This window comes from Myotis nattereri, assembly GCF_964212035.1.
Source record: "Myotis nattereri genome assembly, chromosome: 11".
Taxonomy (NCBI): domain Eukaryota; kingdom Metazoa; phylum Chordata; class Mammalia; order Chiroptera; family Vespertilionidae; genus Myotis; species Myotis nattereri.
The window spans coordinates 78,209,539-78,230,289 of record NC_138086.1 but is presented as its reverse complement, the minus strand read 5'-3'; the positions used below and the strand labels follow the sequence as shown (position 1 = coordinate 78,230,289).

The window sequence follows — 20,751 nt, the reverse complement described above, 5'->3', positions numbered from 1 at the left end:
GTAATCCTTATGTTCCAAAGTCATTGACATTTAAATTAATTCATCAAGGATTTTTTTTTTTTTAGCACTATTTGGTGCTCAGGAAGTTTTATAAAAGGTCAAAGAAAAACACAGTTTTTTCTCCTCATTCATGTTTACTTAAATATATAACATGTCTTCAGATTCTGTTAAAACCCCCTCTTTCCACCCCCCTCCACACCCCACATAAAATGGTCAGAGAGGACTTCATAGTTTGAATAATTAAAAAAGGTGGTCCTATGGTTTCGAGCCAATGTGAATGGTAATATGACCGTGTGACTGGCAAAAATAAGATTTAGAAACAGCCAGCAGAGGTTGAAAATTTATGATCACAACTTATATATACAAAAAGTTCACTTTCTCTCCTCCTCTGTAGCTGAACACTTGTTCGTAAGCCACCCCTACCACTGAAAGAGAAAACATTTCGTCATCTCGCCACTTAATGTGAAGAGCCTACTTGGCCATTTATATGCCATTTATAGAGGTTTATATGAAGGACATTTTTCATAACTTAATGAACTAATTCTGCAGATCCAGCATTCGACAGAAATACACATGAAGTGTGCATGAAGATAAAAGGTTTTACTTAAAATACTGTACAGGCAAAAGTGCATTGAAAAGAGCAATGGTTCAGCTTGCCCATTTTTTCTGAGTCTGTTAGGTTTTAACAAGGTCTCTCCAAGTGAATAGACATAATTAAAAGACAAGTCTTAGCAAAACATTTCTTATATTTCCCAGAAACCGAGAGAGTGACTAGGTAACAAATGTTCTTGCGAGTCAGGTGGTTTCTCGTTCTTGGCTTTCAGCACAACTGAAGGGGGACTTAATAGAGTTGTCAAGTGACAGATCATTTGGGATAATTTTCTATGATAGATCACTCTACACGTTTTGGCATTTAACTGAGAAGGAGTTAATGCATTGAGTGACATTACTATATCAAAGTCCTTTCATTACCATTTACTTTGTTAAGTGAATGTGTTTTCTTGACACTTACTTTTTAAATGGAAAAGAGGAACAGACGTGATCCTGAACTTTGTCATTTTATATGAGTAAATCATATTTTTATGACTTATTTAGGAGTATCTCCTCTTATTAAGAGATGCAATTTCAATGAAAATTTACCTTTATGTCTGCCTGATGTGGTTCAGTGCTTGACCTATGAACCAAGAGGTCACAGTTTGATTCCCAGTTGGGGCACATGCCCGGGGTTACTGGCTTGATCCCTAATAGGAGGTATGCAGGAGGCAGCCTATCAATGAGTCCCTCTCATCATTGGAGGTTCTGTTTCTCTCTCCCTCTACTTTCCTCTCTGAAATCAATAAAATATATATATATATATATATATATATATATATATATATATTTATATTTATATTTTAAATTTACCTTTACTATTTAGGAATTGTTTATCAAGTTGGCAATATATATTATTTAGATAAGCGAATTTTATTAATAAAGGAAACTATATCCAGAAGAATTTTTAATACTTAGATGTTATATTAACAGGAAGTTAATCTTAAACTTTATACCTGTTTTTGATGTTAAGAAGTATAATAGTGTGCCCAATAAAATACTTTCAGCCATTAAAGTATATTACATTGGGATAAAATTGATAATTGAAGAAAAATGCAAAGAAGTAGACTTTTCATTGAAATATGAATTCAAAGAGAGGAATTATCCACATAAATTTCTCAATGTGAAAGAACAGTTTAATAATATATTTTAAGTGGATAAGAATACGTATAAATCACTATCATATTTAGATTTCTTTGGATATATGTAGAAGATTAATGTATTATTCCTATTGTAATATCTACAATCTGCCTGAAATTATACCCTTTGCAGCTATTTAAATTGATATATATATATATTAATAATATTTAAACATACATTAATGTGTGGAAGGGGCACATCATTTTTCAAGGGGGCACAGAGCAAAATCTCTGAAAACCATTGATCTACGCTCTGGACTCTACAGCAGGAAGCCTTGGCCAGCCCTTCTCTCTCTCACCTACAAGTTCCTTCCTGAAGGCCTTTCCTGCCTTTTTCTGTCAAGTGCGGTCCTCCCATTCTTTACCGCTCAGCTCCGCCAGGAGACCATCACTGTTTCCCAGGGCAGAGTGAAGGTCCTTCCTCCTCTGTGATCCCACAGCTCTCATAGGTCCCTGACCCCAGCACTTATAGGTTGCAATGACCAGATGGCTCTTCTAGTCATCAGTCTTTCCTCCTGGTCTGTGACTTCTCCTATTCGCCTTTGTCTCCTCAAGCTTCTGGGCACATAGTAGGTGCTCATAAGTAGGTGTTGAATGCGTAACAGGATGGAATGGCTCCTGGTGTCCTCACCCTTGTTTCTTTATTATTAATGTTTAATGTATTTCTAAACCAGCCAAGCCAACCATCCTGTACCTCTCAGCACAGCCTGTGCATGATCTCTCCCTGCCCTGGCTTGGGCCCTGCTCTCCTTGGCATGCCCTCAGCCCTGTTCTCACCAGCAACCATCTAATATGGTGCCACCATCATTGCCAGTATTCTTGGGAAAGTTAGCAGTTTGGAACCCAGTGAGCATTTTCTCATAAAAATGATATTTCAGGGGGTGGTTATGAAAGGCCACAGAGCCTAATCTTCCCAAATGTAGTGAAAACACTAAATACCTGCAATTCAAAAAAATAAATAAATAAATAAAAGCAACCATAGGAAAGCTAAAACATTGTTGATATTACAGTGTTTTTTTAAAGATAAGTTCATGAGCTTCTATTTTAAAGGGTTTATGGAGAACATACCTTTGCCCCATGATGGACTCAGCAGGTGAGATAGAAACTAGCAATTGTTAGGCACCTACTCTGCGCCCAGAAGGAAGGACGGAGGTGCAGTGTTCACGCTGGGCTGTGTGCTGCCGTCTCTGGTGCAGTAACCAACATCTCAGGGGGCGAGGCAGGCAGTTGGGTCACTCTCGGTGATGATTTTCATACCTTGCGTTCTTATTTCCTTTTTTCTTCTCACCAACATGAGAAAGGCCTGGGATGACGGTTGTTGATTAAAATTACTAAATATAAAATCATATCCCCTGTTCCCATCCAACCAGGGAAATCTGAGGCGAACAGAATTCAGGTGCTTGTGAAGGAATTGGGGAGGGGACACCCTTGACAAACTCATGTTGGCCCAACAGGGATGCAGGAACCCAAATCCGGGCATGGTGTGGCTCCACTACACCTCCCAGGGCCCAAAGCAGAAGCAAAGAAGTCATTCTGATTGTCACTTGTCTTCACACGTCTTCCCATCAACTCATGGATAAATCCTATCAGGCCAACCTCCACAGTCCATCCCAAGTCTGTCCATTTTCCTCTGTCCCTACCGCCACACATTGCTCTAGCCAACCCACCATCTTTCTCCAGGACCAAAATAGTCTCCTAATTCATCTCTCTGCTCCCACCTCTGCCCCACCCCCACCCCTAAGCTCTTTCCTCCATGATAGCCAGCATGAGATTCCAAAGGCACAGATCAGATCTAGCAGCCCCTCCACCAAACCATCCTTGACTTCCCATTGTTCTCAGGATAAATCCCTACCTCTTTTGCCGTCTCTGACGCCCACGTCCTGACCTCCACCTAGCCCCGCACCTCATCTCCCACCAGTGGTTCTGGCACCAGGTTCATTACTTTGAAGTGGGTACCAACGCTCCCTGCCTACAAGGACAGCCCAGTTCCCACTCTGCTTTCTCCTTTCCATTACATTAGCCACTTTTTTATGTATTCTTCCAAGAAGCGTTCTCTATCGGCTCTACCTAAGAAGGTTCGACCACCTCTTCATCACTCCCCTCTGTTACTCCACCCTGCTCCTTCTCTTCAGAGAACCTAAAATTATCTATAATTGTGTTTGCTTACGTATGATCCCTTTTCCCTCAACATAACCTGAAAGAGGGCAGGAACCATACCAGTGTGTGTTCAGCCTGAGCTCAGAGCCCAGCACAGCGCTGGCACCTGGAAGGGACTCACTCAATACCCACTGGGTTCCAGCCCCTGCTCCCACGCACCTAACCTCGTGGAGCAGTGGTGCCTCCATCTTGGCGGAGCTTGAATGAGATGCTAATGTATGCAGTCCACTTTGGAAGCTGTAAAGTCCACTCTAACCATGTAATGAATCACTCATGCTCTTCCTCGGGGGAACGAGGAAGTGCAGTCACAGGGAGCCAGGCTCTTACAACTGCCAGGTGCTTTCAAGGCTTTTCCGTGAAGTGTGGCCTTCAGACAAACGGGGACTCTAGCAGGCCGCTCTCTGCAGTCGGCTGCCTCTCCAGCCAGCGCAGATATGAGAATAATTAGTGTTCCAAGAGTTCCCTTTCACGTCTAAAGGATGATGCGGTGCAGTCTGCTGCAGTCTCCCTGCACTGCGCCCGGAAGCAGATCTCTGTGGCAGGTGTTTCTATTCAGGCCCCTTCGCTGCTGCTCCTACAATACCCGGCGTGTCGGTTTCCATCAGACTCATTATTTTCAGGTGCCAGGTGAGAAGGGCCTTCCCATCCTGCGATTGCAGCCGGTGACCACGGAGCCAATGCATAGCGCTCACCCGCTGTCATCGCTCCCTTAATGAACAGCCGCTAGGACAAATTCGAGTTAGCAGAGCCAGACCTTTTATTAGCAGCCGGAGAATAGTCTGTAATGGAGCAATCACTCTGCCCATGCCTCTCTCCAAAGGAAAACATTCTTTAACTTGTCAGGGCAGTGCAACCTCTTATTAGAGGCAATAGCAAAGCCAATTTCTCCGTTCTTGCCGCTAAGGGATTCGGGACATGCCTCACTGTAGACCCTAAATGAACAATCCGCTGGGAAGGGGAGCTGAGCCCACAGGAAACGGGCGGAACCGTGCAGGGAGCAGAACTCATATCAAAGCCGGGCCCGACCTGGGCGCTCACATATTTCAAGCCCCATTGCCTGCCTTCCTCCCGGGCACCCGTGATCATCACGCTCTTCGCTAGGCAGAGTGACGATGGTGCCAGGATCCACCGATCTTCAGAGACACCGACTTTTCTTCTCTGGGCTCCTTTTTATTGATCTCATGATTTCCAACTTTAGCCTGTAGTGACAAGGAGTCAGGGGAGTCCTGGGAACCCTTGGTGGCCCCTGGTGGCATGGCTCAGTGGTTGAGTGTGGTCCCATGCTCCAAGAAGTCACGGCTGGATTCCTGGTCAGGGCACATGCCTGGTTGCAGGCTCAATCCCCAGTAGGGGGCGTGCAGGAGGCAGCCAATTAATGTTTCTCTCTCTTCCTCTCCCTTCCACTCTCTCTAAAAACTATATATATATATATAAAAATGAGCCCTTGGAGTGATCCTTCTGAGTATAAGAAAAGCCTAAATCTTTAAGTACAAAGTACAGTTGGTCCTGAGCAGTCCATGCCCATTAGGGGAAGGGAATGGTGTGCAAGGTTAGTGATCACTGGGACTCCCGATTATGGAGCCTCCTGGAGGAAGATGCCAAGAGGAGTCCCCTGATGCTCCCCTTCATCCAATACTCCTGCTCCGCTGAACTCATCAAGTCCACCCATTGTAAGGCATTGTGACTTTAGGTACCAAAGAGAGAGAACACTCCCACTAATTGTGGAAAATACGGAGAAAGAGGCCATGCTCTTGCGGGCCACCTGCCTTGTTTCTCTCCTGGGATGCCCTCCCCCCACTTGCTCTGCCTTAGATTTTCTGAAAGTCCCATCTCTGGTGCCCAGCTCGCAGCTCTGTGATGAGACGCCGTATGAGGCAGTGGCTGTGCAAGATCTCCACCCGCCCCCACCGCGTTCTTCTTCGGTCCTGAGCCGCACGCCGGGATGTTTGCTGTAGAATCTGCTGTTTGACTCAGGCAGGGCACTGGCTGTTTCACACCAGATGAGCGGGGGAGCCACATCCTGTAATGAGACCAGAACAAAGATAAACAACGCGCCGGGGAGATGCCTGAGCCAGAGCAACAGCAGGTGCGCCCATGAGATGACTGAGCCAGGCACAATGGCAGGTGCACCGTGAGCCCCCCCACCCCGTGGCGACCCCCAGCAACCGCCAAGGGCAATGTCGCTCAGGTGGCCGCATCTCCCATTAGCCACATCAAGTCAGCAAACATCTCTAGTCCCCTGGCTGTAAAGCAGGCCCTCCGTCAGGCACTCAGAGCGAGAGGAAGACCGGAGCCCCCATCACGGTGGGTACGGCCTAACTCAGCGCTTACACCTGAATTCCAGGGTAGTAACGCGTTCACAGTCGCTCCATTTGTAAGTGACAGAGCCAGGATTGGAACCCAAGTTCGTTTTTCTTATTTCAAACCCTCCCCCTTTTTCAGCTGTACCCCACTGCCAACTCTTATCACATTGCAACATAATTATTTGTAATTGATTTTCAACTGCTGTTAAAATTCATTTAGCTCCACCTAACTTAACTGGCAGGGCAGAGACAGGTCAGGCTGTAAAAGCGTATTATACGTGGTGAAAATATGAGCATCAATTAAACATATTTTATGCATTTAAAATAAAAGTGAAATTGGTTTATCTCTGGGTGATTTGAGTGACGGTCATCTTTTTTATGCTGTTTTATATATTTTTTAAATTTTCTAAAATGAGATTGCATGGCATCTATCTTTTTAAAAATGTATTTTTAAAGTAAAATAAAATATATAGGAAAGTGCTTCTTGACCATAAAGGGCTAATACGTATCAGCTACTAAGTTCATTGCAAGGTGATATAGCCCTCGGTGCATGGACTAGGTTAAAGCACATCTACTCGACCTTGATAGTTGGCGTGGAGAAAGGCCCCTGCAAGGAGTTGCTCTCTGGGGAGTGAGGCTGTGGCTCTCAAGATCACACTACCTTGGATCTGCTACGCCCAGCTCTGCCCAGCTTCACCTGAGGGCACAGAGCAGTGGATGCCAGCGCCGCGTCCGGTGCTGCGGTGTCTCTGCTGGCAAGCCCTCATCTTACAGGTCTCACTTCTTTCTGTGGAGCATTGCCCAATAGTGCTCTTCATGCCTGTTCCCCGCCACCTTCCTGCAAGGAGTCCTGTGGAAACTGGGCTCTACTGATGCCTTGCAGGTGAATGTGGGCCCAGCTCCTGGAGCAGAGGGTAGCAGTGAGCTTGCTGCTGAGCCAGATCTGGAACTCCATCTCGGGTGGAAGGAAGCTTTCTTTTGTCTCCTTGGAAACAGCTCTGCTAATAAGGGCCGTCCCTCCCATCTCAGGGAGGCCTAGCAGTCTCCTTGCACAGACCTACTGACCTTGGACCCTCCTACCTCTTCCCTAGGCCCCTCCCCAGCAGTTCAGGAGAGCAAGGAACCTTCTAGGAGTTTCAGTCTCACAATTCTGGGACTTTACATTTATCATACATCAAGGTAGCCAAAGGCATATATTTCTGTCCTTTTTTTTAATCTTTGCTGTTGAAAGTATTACATATGTCCCCTTTTAGCTCCCATTGACCTCTTCCAGCCCACCCCTGCCCCCCACCCCAGGCCTTCACCACACTATTGTCTATGTCCATGGGTTATGCATATATGCACACAAGTTCTTTGGTTGATCTCTTCCTACCCTCCCTCGCCTTCCCTCTGAGATCCACCTGTCTGTACTATGTTTCTATGTCTCTGGATCTATTTTGTTCACCAGTGTATTTTGTTCATTAGGTTCCACAGATGAGTGAGATCATGTGATACTTGTCTTTCTCTCACTGGCTTATTTCACTTACCATGATACTCTCAGATTTCTATAGTATCTTAATCCAAGGTTCCTTCTGACACATTATATGAGCACACGCCTTCAAGCCATGTGCTTGTAGCTGTGAGGTGAAATAATATTTTACAATAGTGTTATTATTTTAAAGGCACGTTCTGTTGCACTGTTATCTGCCGGGGCTGACCAGCAGACCCTGAGCAACGGATGAATGATTACTCTGACACGTTTGCTGTGAAAGAGAGGGCTAAGGGACTGCCTGGCCAAAGGAATCAGACAGCCTCGATCATAAAGATTCCAGTAAATGCCCCAGGGTCTGCACGTGCACAGACTTGTTTGGAAAGGTCAAGGAACAGTTAGGGGCAGCCGCCTTCGGCCAAACTCCCCTAAGTCAGAATTCCGATAACCAGGGCAGGCCGCCTTTAGCCCAACCCTTTTTTCAGAATTTTCCTTCTTACAAACTTTCCAACCAAGTCTCCTGTGCTCCCCCACAGTCATCTCATTTAATCTTCACAGCAGCCCCATTGGGAAACGTGTTATGACCTACTTTGCAGTGAGGAAACCAAAGCTTAGGCTGGATGGTAAGCCAAGATTTAGGTGCAAGACTCAACCCTGGCACGATCTCCTTTCAATGACACCTTCCTCCCATGTGACCAAAAGAAACAGGGAAAAAAAGCAAGATTCATTGGCTCCCCCAAGGTCACGTGGGTTACAAACGGCAAAGCTGGCTGACAACCAGTCTGTCTAACCCCAAACCCACCATCTTCTTACCACACATCACGTTTCACTTCAAGTCACAGTGAATTCTGCCCCTGGTAGGTTGTCGAAGGTGAATGGCAAACAGGAGTTCTCTGCTCTGGAAAGAGCTGGTGTTCTTGACGACATACACATTCCCCCTTCCTTCCCTGGACTCCCCGGCACAGGCTCTGTGCGGCCTTGCTGACATGGTCTTCTCTCCTACAGGCTGTGTGCTGGTGGTGTCTGTGATCAAACAACTGGCTCAAGTCCACAACTCCACGGTCCAGGCCTCCATGGAGAGACTGTGCAGCTACCTGCCGGGTAAATATGGAAACGGGCCTGCGGCTGAGGGCCCCCTCTTTTTTCTTACTCGTGGGTCATCATGGTTCATCATGGGTCGTCATGGGCCATCTTTAATGAATTTATACCCTACACATGCCTGCAGAGGAGAAGCTGATTGTGTTACTTCTGTCTATTGATATTCTTATGGGGCTCATGGAAATGAAAACAAACACAAGAAAATCACTCCAGGAAGTTTTATCCTCTGACATTCTTTTCCCATCGTGGCAGAATAATGGTGGTCAATCATGGTCAAAATAATGAACAGTTCTCAATAATGTTTGTTCATTTGACCACATACACATACCCGGATGCATGCGCAGACCCAACATGAAGCATTAGGCTGAGAAGACAACTGATCTCAAAGCCACAAAGGGGAAAGTATCCTGGGAACATTCCATCCATTTGAACTGGATCCCAATAAAATCCCTTATGCATCCTGCAAAAGAAGGAGCTGATTGGTGGTTTAATCAAGTCACATATTTGTTTTTCAATCTCAGCAGAAAGAAAATATTCTTTTATCTCTTAAAGATACTGTTAGGTGAATAGTCACAATGTATAAACTTCCTTGACAGTCAAGTTTTCATTCATTTAATGTTAAGGAACTAATTCATCATGGATGCCTACATTATTTTCCCTAAGTAAAAGTAGTTGGACTGAAGGTGATTATATCCTTGATTTATGCAGCATGCGGTGCCAATTGCACCAAAGTGTTTCCAGAGACTTTCTTGCTTGCAGTCACAATATGCATTCACAAGCTCAACTTTCAAAATTCAAAACTAAAGACTGGGAGAGGATACTATACAAACACAAGTGTTTGCCATGTCCCAGATTGGCCATGGCTAAGATGTTGACATACATCAGGTCTTTCTTCTGTTGAATTGGGATAACCTTGAAACACCCTTTGGTCTCCCCAGCCACCAATTCTATCTGCCTACCTCTCTGGAGGGAGCCATACACATGAACTTAACGGGTCTTGTTCTTGTCAAGCCGTATGCTTTCACATTCTTTTGTATGAATCTATACCCAATGAATAGTATTGTTCTATGGGTGATTTTTTTAACTTTTTCTTGGTAAACCAAATATAGAAAATTACACAAAATAAATGTATACTTGCACACATAGCTGAGGTCAAGAAGGAGCAGATAGATAGCCACTCTGGAATCCCCATCCACATAACCCATGCCATCATAAATCCCTCCTTCTCCCTAAAAGAATTTTACTGTAATCATTTCCTTGCATTGCTTTATAGTGTTATCACCCAAGTGGGCATTCCCAGATACTGTCGTCTTGACCAGTTTTAAAATTTGTGTTGTGTCTTTCAAGTCTATTTTAATCTACTAGCTTCCTTCTCATCCCTCCCTTTTCCTTATAATTTAGCTGTGGAATATGCCTTGAAGAGTTTCCCATAGTCTGGATGTTGCTGATTGCACCCCTGCAGTATAATTGAGTGCGTCCCTCTGTGCTCTGTATTTCCTGAAAATTGGCAGCTGTGTCCAGACACTTGATCAGACTCCAGTGTGATTTCTTGGGCGAGACTATAAGTGTGTGTTCTTTCATCGGGAGGCCAGCAGACGTGGTTTTCTCTTTTTGCTTTTTGGGATGTTAGCAGCTGTTGACGCTCAATGACCAGACCTTTTAGTTCATAGGGGGTTGCAAAATGGTGCTATTTTAATCTCTCATTTATACATGTCATTTAGTAACTGAAGTTTATTAGAGACAATTTCCCTCCTCTTCAGAAATATTTTAAAGGCATGTTGCCCAGAGTCCCTAATGATACCATTCATGCCAGGGAAGGAGGATAAATACTTAACTGTTTTGCTTTATTTGCCAGTTTTCAAACAATTCGCTGCCTTTTTAGTATCATCCCAAAGCGGTCAATTGACTTTCTTTAAAATGTCATTATAAACTCATGAATTTATGCATATCTGATGAGTTTGAGTCTCTTTCACTTATTATCCTTTTGGAGCCCAAATTGTCCCAACTTTGAACAATGGGACCCTCTTTAGTTGGCTCCTGAGGCCTGTGACATGGGCCTAGGTCACCTCACTAGCTGGTATGACAGGTGTCCCAGCCCTGCCCTGTACATTGCCAGCCACAGGCTTGACATCAGTCATTTCCCTTAGAAGCCCTGGTTTCTTTAGGTGGAAAATAATATTTTAAGACCACAATCTGTGGCCTAGAAATGCTCATTGCTATTGAGTTAATCATTCTTCTCTTCGGTAGACACTGATAGAAATATACATAGATAAAATATGTACTTTAAAATAATTTACATATTTCTGTTGCCTTCATACTGACACTTGGAATTCAAATTCAGGACTACAGAAAATTTTTCTCAATCTGTGCTCTACATAGCTGTAACCTGCTTCTTCCCGCACTCTGAGTCCTAATTCTCAAGGTCAAAGGGATTGATAGAATTAAAATAGTCCATAATTATTCACTTACCTATCCCTCACTGCACACAGAACAGCCTCAGAATATCAATCCTCATACGACTACCATTAATATGTTTTATAATCATTGAGAGCAGTTAAAATTGTTTTCTGCCCATGCTTTTCCCATTTCTTATTTAATCATCACACTGTGTTATCTGAGCATATAGCCATTCCATCCAATACCCATTCCCTTTCACCCTCATTTCTTATTAGTGTCATCAGCCGCTCTGTGATGGATGGTCACCATCAGCCCTTCTGAGGATGTCTGTCTAGTTGAGTTGTGGCCTCGAGCTCATGCCTCAGGAAGGGCTCATGGGAAATATTCCTTGAATCTCTTGCATGTTTGATAACAAGCTGTCTGTGCCCTTTATCTTCTGGAAATAAAAATCATTGGCACACAATTTTTTTCCCATTAGTATCTTAAATATGTTATTAAAAGGCATAATGATAATCTAATTTTCTCTTTCTTATACGTCTATTTTTGCCTAGAAGTTCAAAGGATTATTTTTCTTTCTTCTATACAATCCAGCCTTCTGACCAGAATATGTCGTGGTGTTAGCTGCTGTGCATTGATGTTTTGAGGCATGCAGGTGCTCTCGCAGTCGGGGGTTTCAGATACATTTCTTATAATCTCAGGAAAGTTGTATTTGTTCAGTTGCCTTATTTTGTTTTGTTTTTTTTTCTTCAGGGATTCCTATTATCCCTATTTTGAATCTTCTTTGCCTACCTTCAATATTCTGCCTATCTCTTAAATACTTTTTATCTCTTCATTTGTTTTATATCACATTTTTCCTCCCTTTCACCTTTCCATTTCTCCTAAGACATCAGCATTGCCTTCCCTTCTTCTGATCATTCTAGTTCAGACTTCATTTATTTTATAATCTTGTACTCCTCCCTGAATTCTTTTTTCCATGTCTGAGTTTTTCTAATTCTCATTTCTGTTGTTCTTTCATGTCTATATCATTTTATTAATGCTTCTTAGCTCATTTTGGAATATTATGTTTTAATCCCTTTTCGGAATGACTTTCTGGCATGCTTTTGCTATCTGTGGGGATTTGGTTCTGTTCCTTATTCTTTTTTTTCTTATAATAACTTTGTATGGGTGTTGACCTAGATGCATTTCTGTTGCTCATTTTTATATGAAATTGGTTTTCCAAAACTCTTAGAAAAAGAAATGGTTTGGGGTAGCTTTTCTAAATGCACAGAACTCTTGCTTCCGCTGTTTCTGTGTGTGTGTGCGTGCGTGTGCGTGCGTGTGTGTGTGTGTGTGTGTGTGTGTGTGTAGCGGGGCGGGGAGCGGGTGAGAGGGGAGACACCTTGCTTTCTGAGATTTCCTGACTCTGTTCCCCTGCCTACTTTTTTCTGGTTTTCTCTTTACATGGCTTCTGTCCTGCTCAGTGCTGGCTCCAGGCCCAGCAGCTCCTCCTCACTGTGCTTCTGTCCTAGAGGGCTCCGCTGGGTCAGGTTCTTGACTGTAGGTGCCCGACCCCTCCCGCTCTTCAGTGCTTCCTGCCTGGAGCCTCTGCGTGCACCTGGGCTGCAGCGGGCACAGCCCTCCCAGGCCCACCACGCTTCCCAGCCCACACCTCTGGGTTATTCGGGGATTCTCCTGTTCTTGGGTTTATCTGACATCCCATTGCTTCCCTCTACTTTCTCCCACATAGACGTTGCTAACCCACAAGGCATGTGGCTCTGTATGGTTTTACCTTGTCTAATTGTATGTCAGGGTACTTGGGGATACCTAGTTTTGTTGTAACTATTGTCTATGGTTTTTGGTTTTCCTATCCAGTTTCTTTCTTTCTCTCTCTCTCTCTCTCTCTCTCTCTCTCGCTCTCGCTCTCTCTCTCTCTCTCTCTCTCTCTCTCTCTCTCCCCTCTCATCGTACCGCAACAGCCTCTGAAATTTCCCATTATGAGTCAGAAGGAGCCAAGATGGTGCCCTGAATATCACCAATCTTGGTTTGAGTTGTTTTATGTCAGAGAGAGAGAGAAATTGTTCGAGATTCAAGGAAATTCCAAATCTGCTGCCTCAACCATCATCTTTCCAGAATCCTCCCTCGTGGGGGCTTTAAGTTTACATCAGTGCCCACTGTGCGCACTGCTCTGCAGCTTCTCTTTTCCACAGGATGCCTGAGAGCTGCGCACACTAAGACGCACAGCGCTAGGTCACGCCTCCTAATCTCCCTATAGTTCTCCATATCAATGGCCTCGATCTTATTTATCCACCCTCCTATTATCAGACATTCACAACCTCTTAGAAACCTTCCTTTATATTCCCACACCTGTGAATGAAAGAACACACACACTCACACTAACATGCACGCACACTTACACTCTCACACACACACTCACACACATACCCACACATGCACACTCACACACATACACGTACTCTCACACGTACAAACTCATACACACGCACATACACACATGCACACTCACACACATGCACACTTACACACACACATATACACACTCATACACACGCACACTCTCATACACACACATACACGTGCGCACACATACACACGCGCGCACACATTTCTAGTTTCACCAGAAAGAAAGCGAATTTTCTCTGCCTCCCAGGCAGTCCTGCAAGTTTATCAAAGAACAGCCTAATGTCAGTTTTAAATCAGTCTGCTCTTGGCCAAGCTCTCTCCCCATTAGCAACACCTGAAATGTGCTTTCGGTGTGCTTTCCCGGGGATTCTGACTGTCACATAAAGCTCCCAACTCTCAGCATGGCGCACACTGAGACTGCACCCCGCCCCCGCCCCTGCAGACAGGGAGACTGCACCCCCCCCCCTGCAGACAGGGAGACTGCACCCCCCCCCTGCAGACAGGGGGACTGCACCCCCCGCCCCCCCCCTCGCCCCTGCAGACAGGGAGACTGCAGCCCCGCGAGGGCAGGAGCCTGAGCGGGTGCCGACTGGGGCCTGAGGTCTGATGGGCAGAGCTTCTGGTCGCCCTTCACTGCAGCGCCCCAGGGAGGAGCACCTGGGAAGAGCATATGTTGTTTTTTAAAAATATGTTTTTACTGGTTTCAGAGAGGAAGGGTGGGGAGAGGGATAGAAACATCGATGATGAGAGAGAAGCATCAGTCAGCTGCCTCCTGCACACCCCCTACTGGGGATTGAGCCCGCAATCAGCCATGTGCCCTGACCCGGAATCGAACCGTGACCTCTTGGTTCCTGGGTTGAGACTCAACCACTGAGCCACACTGGCCAGGCACATATGTCCTTTTTAAGCAGTTGTACTGAGAGTCACATACTTGACACTTTGCCCCCTTAAAGCGTATAATTCGATGGTTTTATTCACAGAACAGAGCTTCCATCAGCACAGTCCACTTTAGAATATTTTCATTGGACCCTCAAGGGACCTGCTCCCCTTCTCTATACCCCCCAAACTTGCAACCTTTCTACTCCCTGAGCAGCCACTAACCTACTTTCTATCTCTGAATTTGCCTATTCTGGGCTTTCCTTCACCATGGTGCAGTCGGAGACTGAAATATAAAAGGAATTATACTAGTACCATACAGGGTCTTTTGAATTGCTTCCTGCATTCAGCATGAGGTTTTCGTGGTCATCTGTGTAGTGCGTGTCAGAACGTCATTGCTCTGTATGCTGAGTAATAAATGCTTATTCCATTGTCTGGACTGTGCCCATTTCGTCCATTCAATCATTAGTTAATGGATATTTGGGTTGACTTGTTTCCACTTCTTGGCTATTTTGAATCATGCTGCTCTGATTGTCCCTGTACATGTTTTTATGTGGGTGTGTGCACCTTTTAATTCTCTTGACGATATACCTAGAATTGTTGGGCCCTATGGTAACCCTATGTTGAGTCATTTGAGGCACTTCCGGACTGTTTACCAAAGTGGCTGCCCCATTTTCCATCCTCTGCCCCTCCCAGCAGTGTATGAGGGTTTGGTCTCTCCACATCCTCCATGCATGTTATTAGTTGTCATTCTTATTATAGCATCACCACGTGGGCGTGAAGTGGTATCTCCTTGTGGTTTTGAGTTGCATTTTCTTAATAGCTACGGATGTTGAGCATCTTTTCATGTGCTTCTTGGCCATTTGCATATCTTCTTTGGAGAAATGTCTATTCAGATGCTTTTTTAAAAGAGTTGGTACAATTCACCAGTGAAGCCATCTGGTCCTGGCTTATTTATGGAAACTCTAGATAACTAATTCAATCTCCTGTTATATGTCTACGCAGATTGTCTGTTTATTCTTGACTCCATTTGGGCAGTTGGTCTTTCTAGGAGTTTTTCCATTTCATCTAAGTGATCTATTATGCTGTCAGGCAGATGTTCATAGTATTCCCTCATCATTTTTTATTATTTTTATTTCTGTAAGGTTAAAAGTAATGTGGGGAAGTTTCAAGTTCCTACCTCAAAAGCACACTGTGGCCTGGCCAATGGGGCTCAGTGGTTGAGCATCAACCCATAACCAGGAAGTCAGGGTCTGATTCCTGGTCAGAGCACATGCCTGGGTTGTGAACTCGATCCCCGGTGTGGGGCCTGCGGGAGGCAGCCAACCGATGATTCTCTCTCAGCGTGGATGTTTCTATCCCTCTCTCCCTCTCTCTGAAATCAATAAAAATATATGTTTTAAAAAGCACACTAGTGTGTTTGAAGTCTTATACCTTATTGTAAAAAAGAAAAAGTCCTATGACTGTATCTAATTTAACATGCAATGTTGACGTTATTTACCGCTGAGTAAAAATGGAGAACCAGAGAAAGCTCCCTGAATTGATGGTGTGTTTTCACTCTCCTACCCGCCAACCAAGGGCAGCCCAGCTGAGATGAGCATGACCAGATCAGTTCTCCTCCGGGAGGGTTCCCGTCCTTCCCAGGACAGCCCATCTGGCCCTGACTATGCCGAGGGCCTCCATGGGATTTCCAGGATCCACAAGAGCCCACAAACTGGAGAACAGGGCAGGGGGTTAACACATCTCACCGTGCAGGCAGATCAACCCACAAAGCACTCCTGTGCTCTCAGAACAGGGGAGGAGGCGGGAGAGAAGACTGCCTAGGTGTGTGTGTGTGTGTGTGTGTGTGTGTGTGTGTGTGTGTTCTCTGGTGTAGGTGGCAGGGCAGGGACACCTCTGACAGTTGGTCTCCTTTTATCTCGGAAATACCAGCTGCAAAAACTAAATAGCCAAGGCAAGGTCTTTTTTCCCCAAACCTAAAAAGGAAGAATATTTTTAACAAAGCAGTGTTTCAGATTATGTACTTTAAAACGAGCCCTGTTTCTTTCAACTTCAGCAAACGGGATCACCCCCATTCAGATGTTCACTGCTATAAAAATAAAATAAAAGCTCAGAATTTAACTGCATTCTAAAAATAAGCAAGTGCTCTTTAGCGTGTACAGTAAGCACATGGCATGCCCGTGAACCTGAGAGGGAAATGATATTTTAATGGCTACATTAACTGTAACATTCCACCAACCCTTACAATTAATGATTTGCATTAATGATGAGTTAATCACTCAGCTTAGTTCCTAGGAAAGATGATCATTATCAACTCGTGTGTTATATTCATCATCATAATAAATATTCCCTTTCCCCTCTTTGTTTTTCTTAGAAAAACTGTTCTTAAAAGCCACCTGCTACCTAATGGTTCGCACGTTTGGACCAGATATCATAAAACTGTGAGTACACCGGCATGTTGACCCCATTTCTCTCTGGACAGAGGGGAGCGGAAACACTGGGAGGAGCCGCTACTGAGCAAGGCCTGGAGCTGCAGTGTTCCCATTCTTTCCAATAGTGAGTGGGCAAGCCAGATGGGCACAAAGGTCGGAGAGAGACAGACAGACCCTGTTCCAGGTACTGCAGGTGGGGGCTATGTAAGTCCCCATCTCCCACAACCACAAGTACACACAGGTGTTAAGAAAGAATAGGCCCAGCAAGCCACCAACAGAGGGTCACTCCCAGTAGGTGGTGGGAAGGGGAGGAAACGGTTTTGAGATGATTCAAGGTCATGAGATGACTAATTCTCCATGTATGGCAGGGGGGCACTTTGAAGAAGACGATGCAATAAATGATTCCCCCTTGGGTGTCATACCTGTTAGAAACCCCATTTTTCATTTTTCTTCTAAAAAATTTAGTAGTTGAGGCCTCTCCTGATCTCTGAGAGCTCCTAGGTTTGGAATACAAAATGTCATGATTTAGTGGGAAGTATAAATAGATACCAGGAAGGGAGGTAAGACAAACGGAAGACCAGGATCAGGTTTGCTATGACACCTGTGTCACATGGAGGTCAAGACCAGGCCTAGGAGGACCCAGCCTGAGGTCACTGGCTGGGATTGGCTGCTCTTAGAAGGAGCCCTCCCTGCATCACCCAAGTTCTTGGGGGAATAAACCTGAACACTCAGGCGTCCCACTTCCTAACAACATCCTGTGACTTGCCTGTGGGTAGGGCATGTAATTGCTGGATAATAGTCCATTAATCTCTGAGAATTGACTGGTGTGAAATAATGAAGAGGCATGATGCCTTCTGGGTTAGGAACCACATTTAATATCGGAACCTGAAATTCAGGTAAAACTAAATCATGAGGTTGTCAGTGTCAGGGCCCACCTCACCCCAGAACTGCAGCTCGTTGATTAAAATGAGCTGTCAGAGGAGCGCACCATGAGAGGAGAAACTCCCATCAGCAAGCAACTAATATGGGTACCGGGAAAAAAACAACTATCTTCTAGAATCTATAACTGTCCTTCCAAGATTAGCCTTTGGATAGTACCAAGCTGTTTCTGGTTTCTTTGTTTTTGTGGCTTTGGTGTAGTGTGGTTTGGGTTGGGCTTGAATGAATAATTTACTTGGAAAAGTTACTCAAAGTCCATGCTTTCCTGTCCCTTCATTTGAAGCAGCACATGGTGCTCATTCTTCTTGGTAAGAAGAGGTAGAAAATGGCTATGGAAGGTTTGTTTTAGTCCCTTCAAACCTAGACATAAACCAAAATATTTGAAGAATACAATTCTTACCCCATCCCCAGGGGGAAAAGTCAACCTGACTGTATTTTCTTCCATAAAGTAAAGAAATATTTACATTAAAGGGAAGCGATGATTTGGATTATGTCTAAGAAAGTAATTTTAGGAGTTTAAGGCTATATCATAAATGATTTTTTTTTTTTTTGCTATAATCCCTAGGAAACTTTGAAATAGTGTTTCCATCAAATTACACCCCCTGTCCATCTTTCCTTTCCCAATTTTATTTGTGGCTTCTGCCTAAAAGAATATCATGCTCTGGTGAAGCTGTCACATAGCTCAGGGTTGCTTGCACCCCCTCTCCGCCCCCAGGACCTCATTCTAAATTGAGGTGAGAGCAGCGGGGAGGGGGCAGGAAATCGCTGTGAGCCAGCACACCCAGGACGGACTCCAGGCCACACTGCCCTGCGTGGAGGCCCATAGAATCCATTCTGGGGATTTTGCTTTCTTTGAAATCGATTCTGCTTTCTAATGCCTGAGAGATCTTAATCGTCTTTGTTTGGCCCATCTCCCTGCAGGCTCAGTGCTGATATGAATGCTGATGTTGTGTGTCACACACTAGAGTTCTGTCACCAGGGCCCGGGCCAGGCACTGTGTCATCTCTACCCACTTCCCAAGGTGAGTGAGTGGCTTTCACTCAGATGTCAGGTGGCAGTGACATGCCCTTTGGATGTGTAAAGGCAAGCTCAGCTGTACTCACTCCGCAATCTGGGGACAGAAAGAGGCAAGATGACATTTTCAATTACGTGTGAAAGAATATTCTCAAGTTCCAAAAAAATGTCTTCCCTGTTGAGCTATTATGCGGGGCTGGCAGTTGGTAGAAAATCAGACCAGCTGAGGACAGAAGAGGTTTAAATCCCTCTCTTGATATGTACTTGCTTAAATATCAAGCAAGTCACTTTTAGAAGGTGACCAATTCACCCCAATTTGCCCAAGTCTTTTCTGGTACAAGCAATGCAATTCCCACAGCTGGGGAAATGTGGGCCATTGGTCACCCCAGTCTGACCTTTATTGTTCTCCCCCATCAAATGGGTGTAATGAAATACCCCAAATCCTTCCTTCAAGATTAATTATGGGAAGTAGGTGAGCTAAGACATTTAAAATGCTTAGCACAACGCCTACCACATTTTTTAAAAAGTGTTAATAAAAATGGTGGCTACTATAATTATTATCAATATCATTATTATTCAGAGATAGTTGTTTGCAATACCCTGTGTGTATTACATGAGGCTGGATAGTCTGTAATTAGAATGCAGGCCGCGGAAGGCTGCAGTGTTGACACAATGCCCTTCCCAGACTCTGAGTGACAGTATGATATTAAATCCAGTTAGGCCTCACACTAGTGACTTTCAGAAGCTTCCTGTAAAAATAAAAGACAAAATAAAATTCTATGCCTCCTTTCCCAGAATTGTAGCTTTTCCATATACAACCCAGCAGGCTGCTGTTCTATTTATAATGCCCTTTTTATTCCTGGAATGAAGTCTATTTATCACCCTGGGGCCTAACCAATGAACATGATTTTGCTGACTGACAATTGTAAGTAATGAAGAAAGAGATACAGATGCCTGGGGTGTGTGTGTATGCATGTCATGCTTCCTTGGTCATTGACTACAGTGCCCGTTCAGTGTCCCCTAATTCCACCCTAGTAACTGTGGGCTCCATTGGTTTCTAGAAGAGATAGTTCATTTTAATTAAAAAAAAAAACAAACACAACTTTTCGTGTGTTTAAGTAGCATGTGAGGACTGATGGCAATGCTTGCGTTTTGATAACATTGGAAACATGTATGCACCAAGACAAGTGGCATGGTGTCTGTGATTTCCTTAAAGAACATCGTGTTGTGTATACATCACACCCACAGCTATACACAGTCACAAAATGTTCAACTTTTTAAAAAATGTATTTTTATACTCTATGCTGTTTATACTCGAAATCTCGTCTTCATGGCACACAAACTACACCTACACAACAGGTGTGCCCTAGTAGGTAGAGTTACCTGCTAGGAAAGGTGGGTAAAATCATAGGTGGAAATCACCCTCTGCCTGCCCAAAGCCTTCCTCATGACCCTCCCAGTCAAAACCCATTCCTGTGTAACCACCACTCTGTAATCTGTCACCCCAGGCAAGTGCATTAGGCACAATTCCATCTTGAACTTCACACAGAGGAGTGCTTTTAGACACAGTTCCATCTTGAACTTCCCATAAATGGAATCACACAGTTTGTTGTCCTTGGTGTATGGCTTCTGTTGTCTGTGAAATTCATCTGTGTTTTGCATGTAACAGTCTTGTTGCAGGAAGTATTCACACAATCATCTCTTTTTTTTTTTTTTTTGGAGGTGTGAACTATATATTAAATTGACATTTTCTAATTAAATGGATTGGGGTGACATTGGTTAATAAGATTATGTAGGTTTCAAGTGTATGTTTCTATGACACTTGGTCTGAATGTGTGCCCACCACCCAAAGTCAACATCAACTGCGGCGAGGGGCCTGCTGCCTTGGGAAAGCAGCCCAGCCTTTGGAAGGGTTTCCCCCCCGTGAACCGATCTCT

The 20,751-nt window shown here is 44.4% G+C and overlaps 1 protein-coding gene across 2 annotated transcripts in view; it reads left to right on the top strand.

Moving 5' to 3' along the window:
* The window catches only part of AOAH (acyloxyacyl hydrolase), a 102,209-nt gene that overhangs the window by 4,752 nt on the left and 76,706 nt on the right, over positions 1-20,751 (top strand). For both annotated transcript variants that reach the window (XM_081102180.1, XM_081102181.1), the window contains exons 2-4: positions 8,664-8,759; positions 16,804-16,870; positions 18,722-18,821. In XM_081102180.1, the coding sequence (XP_080958306.1) occupies positions 8,664-8,759; positions 16,804-16,870; positions 18,722-18,821 (263 nt within the window). The remainder of the gene's footprint in view (positions 1-8,663; positions 8,760-16,803; positions 16,871-18,721; positions 18,822-20,751) is intronic.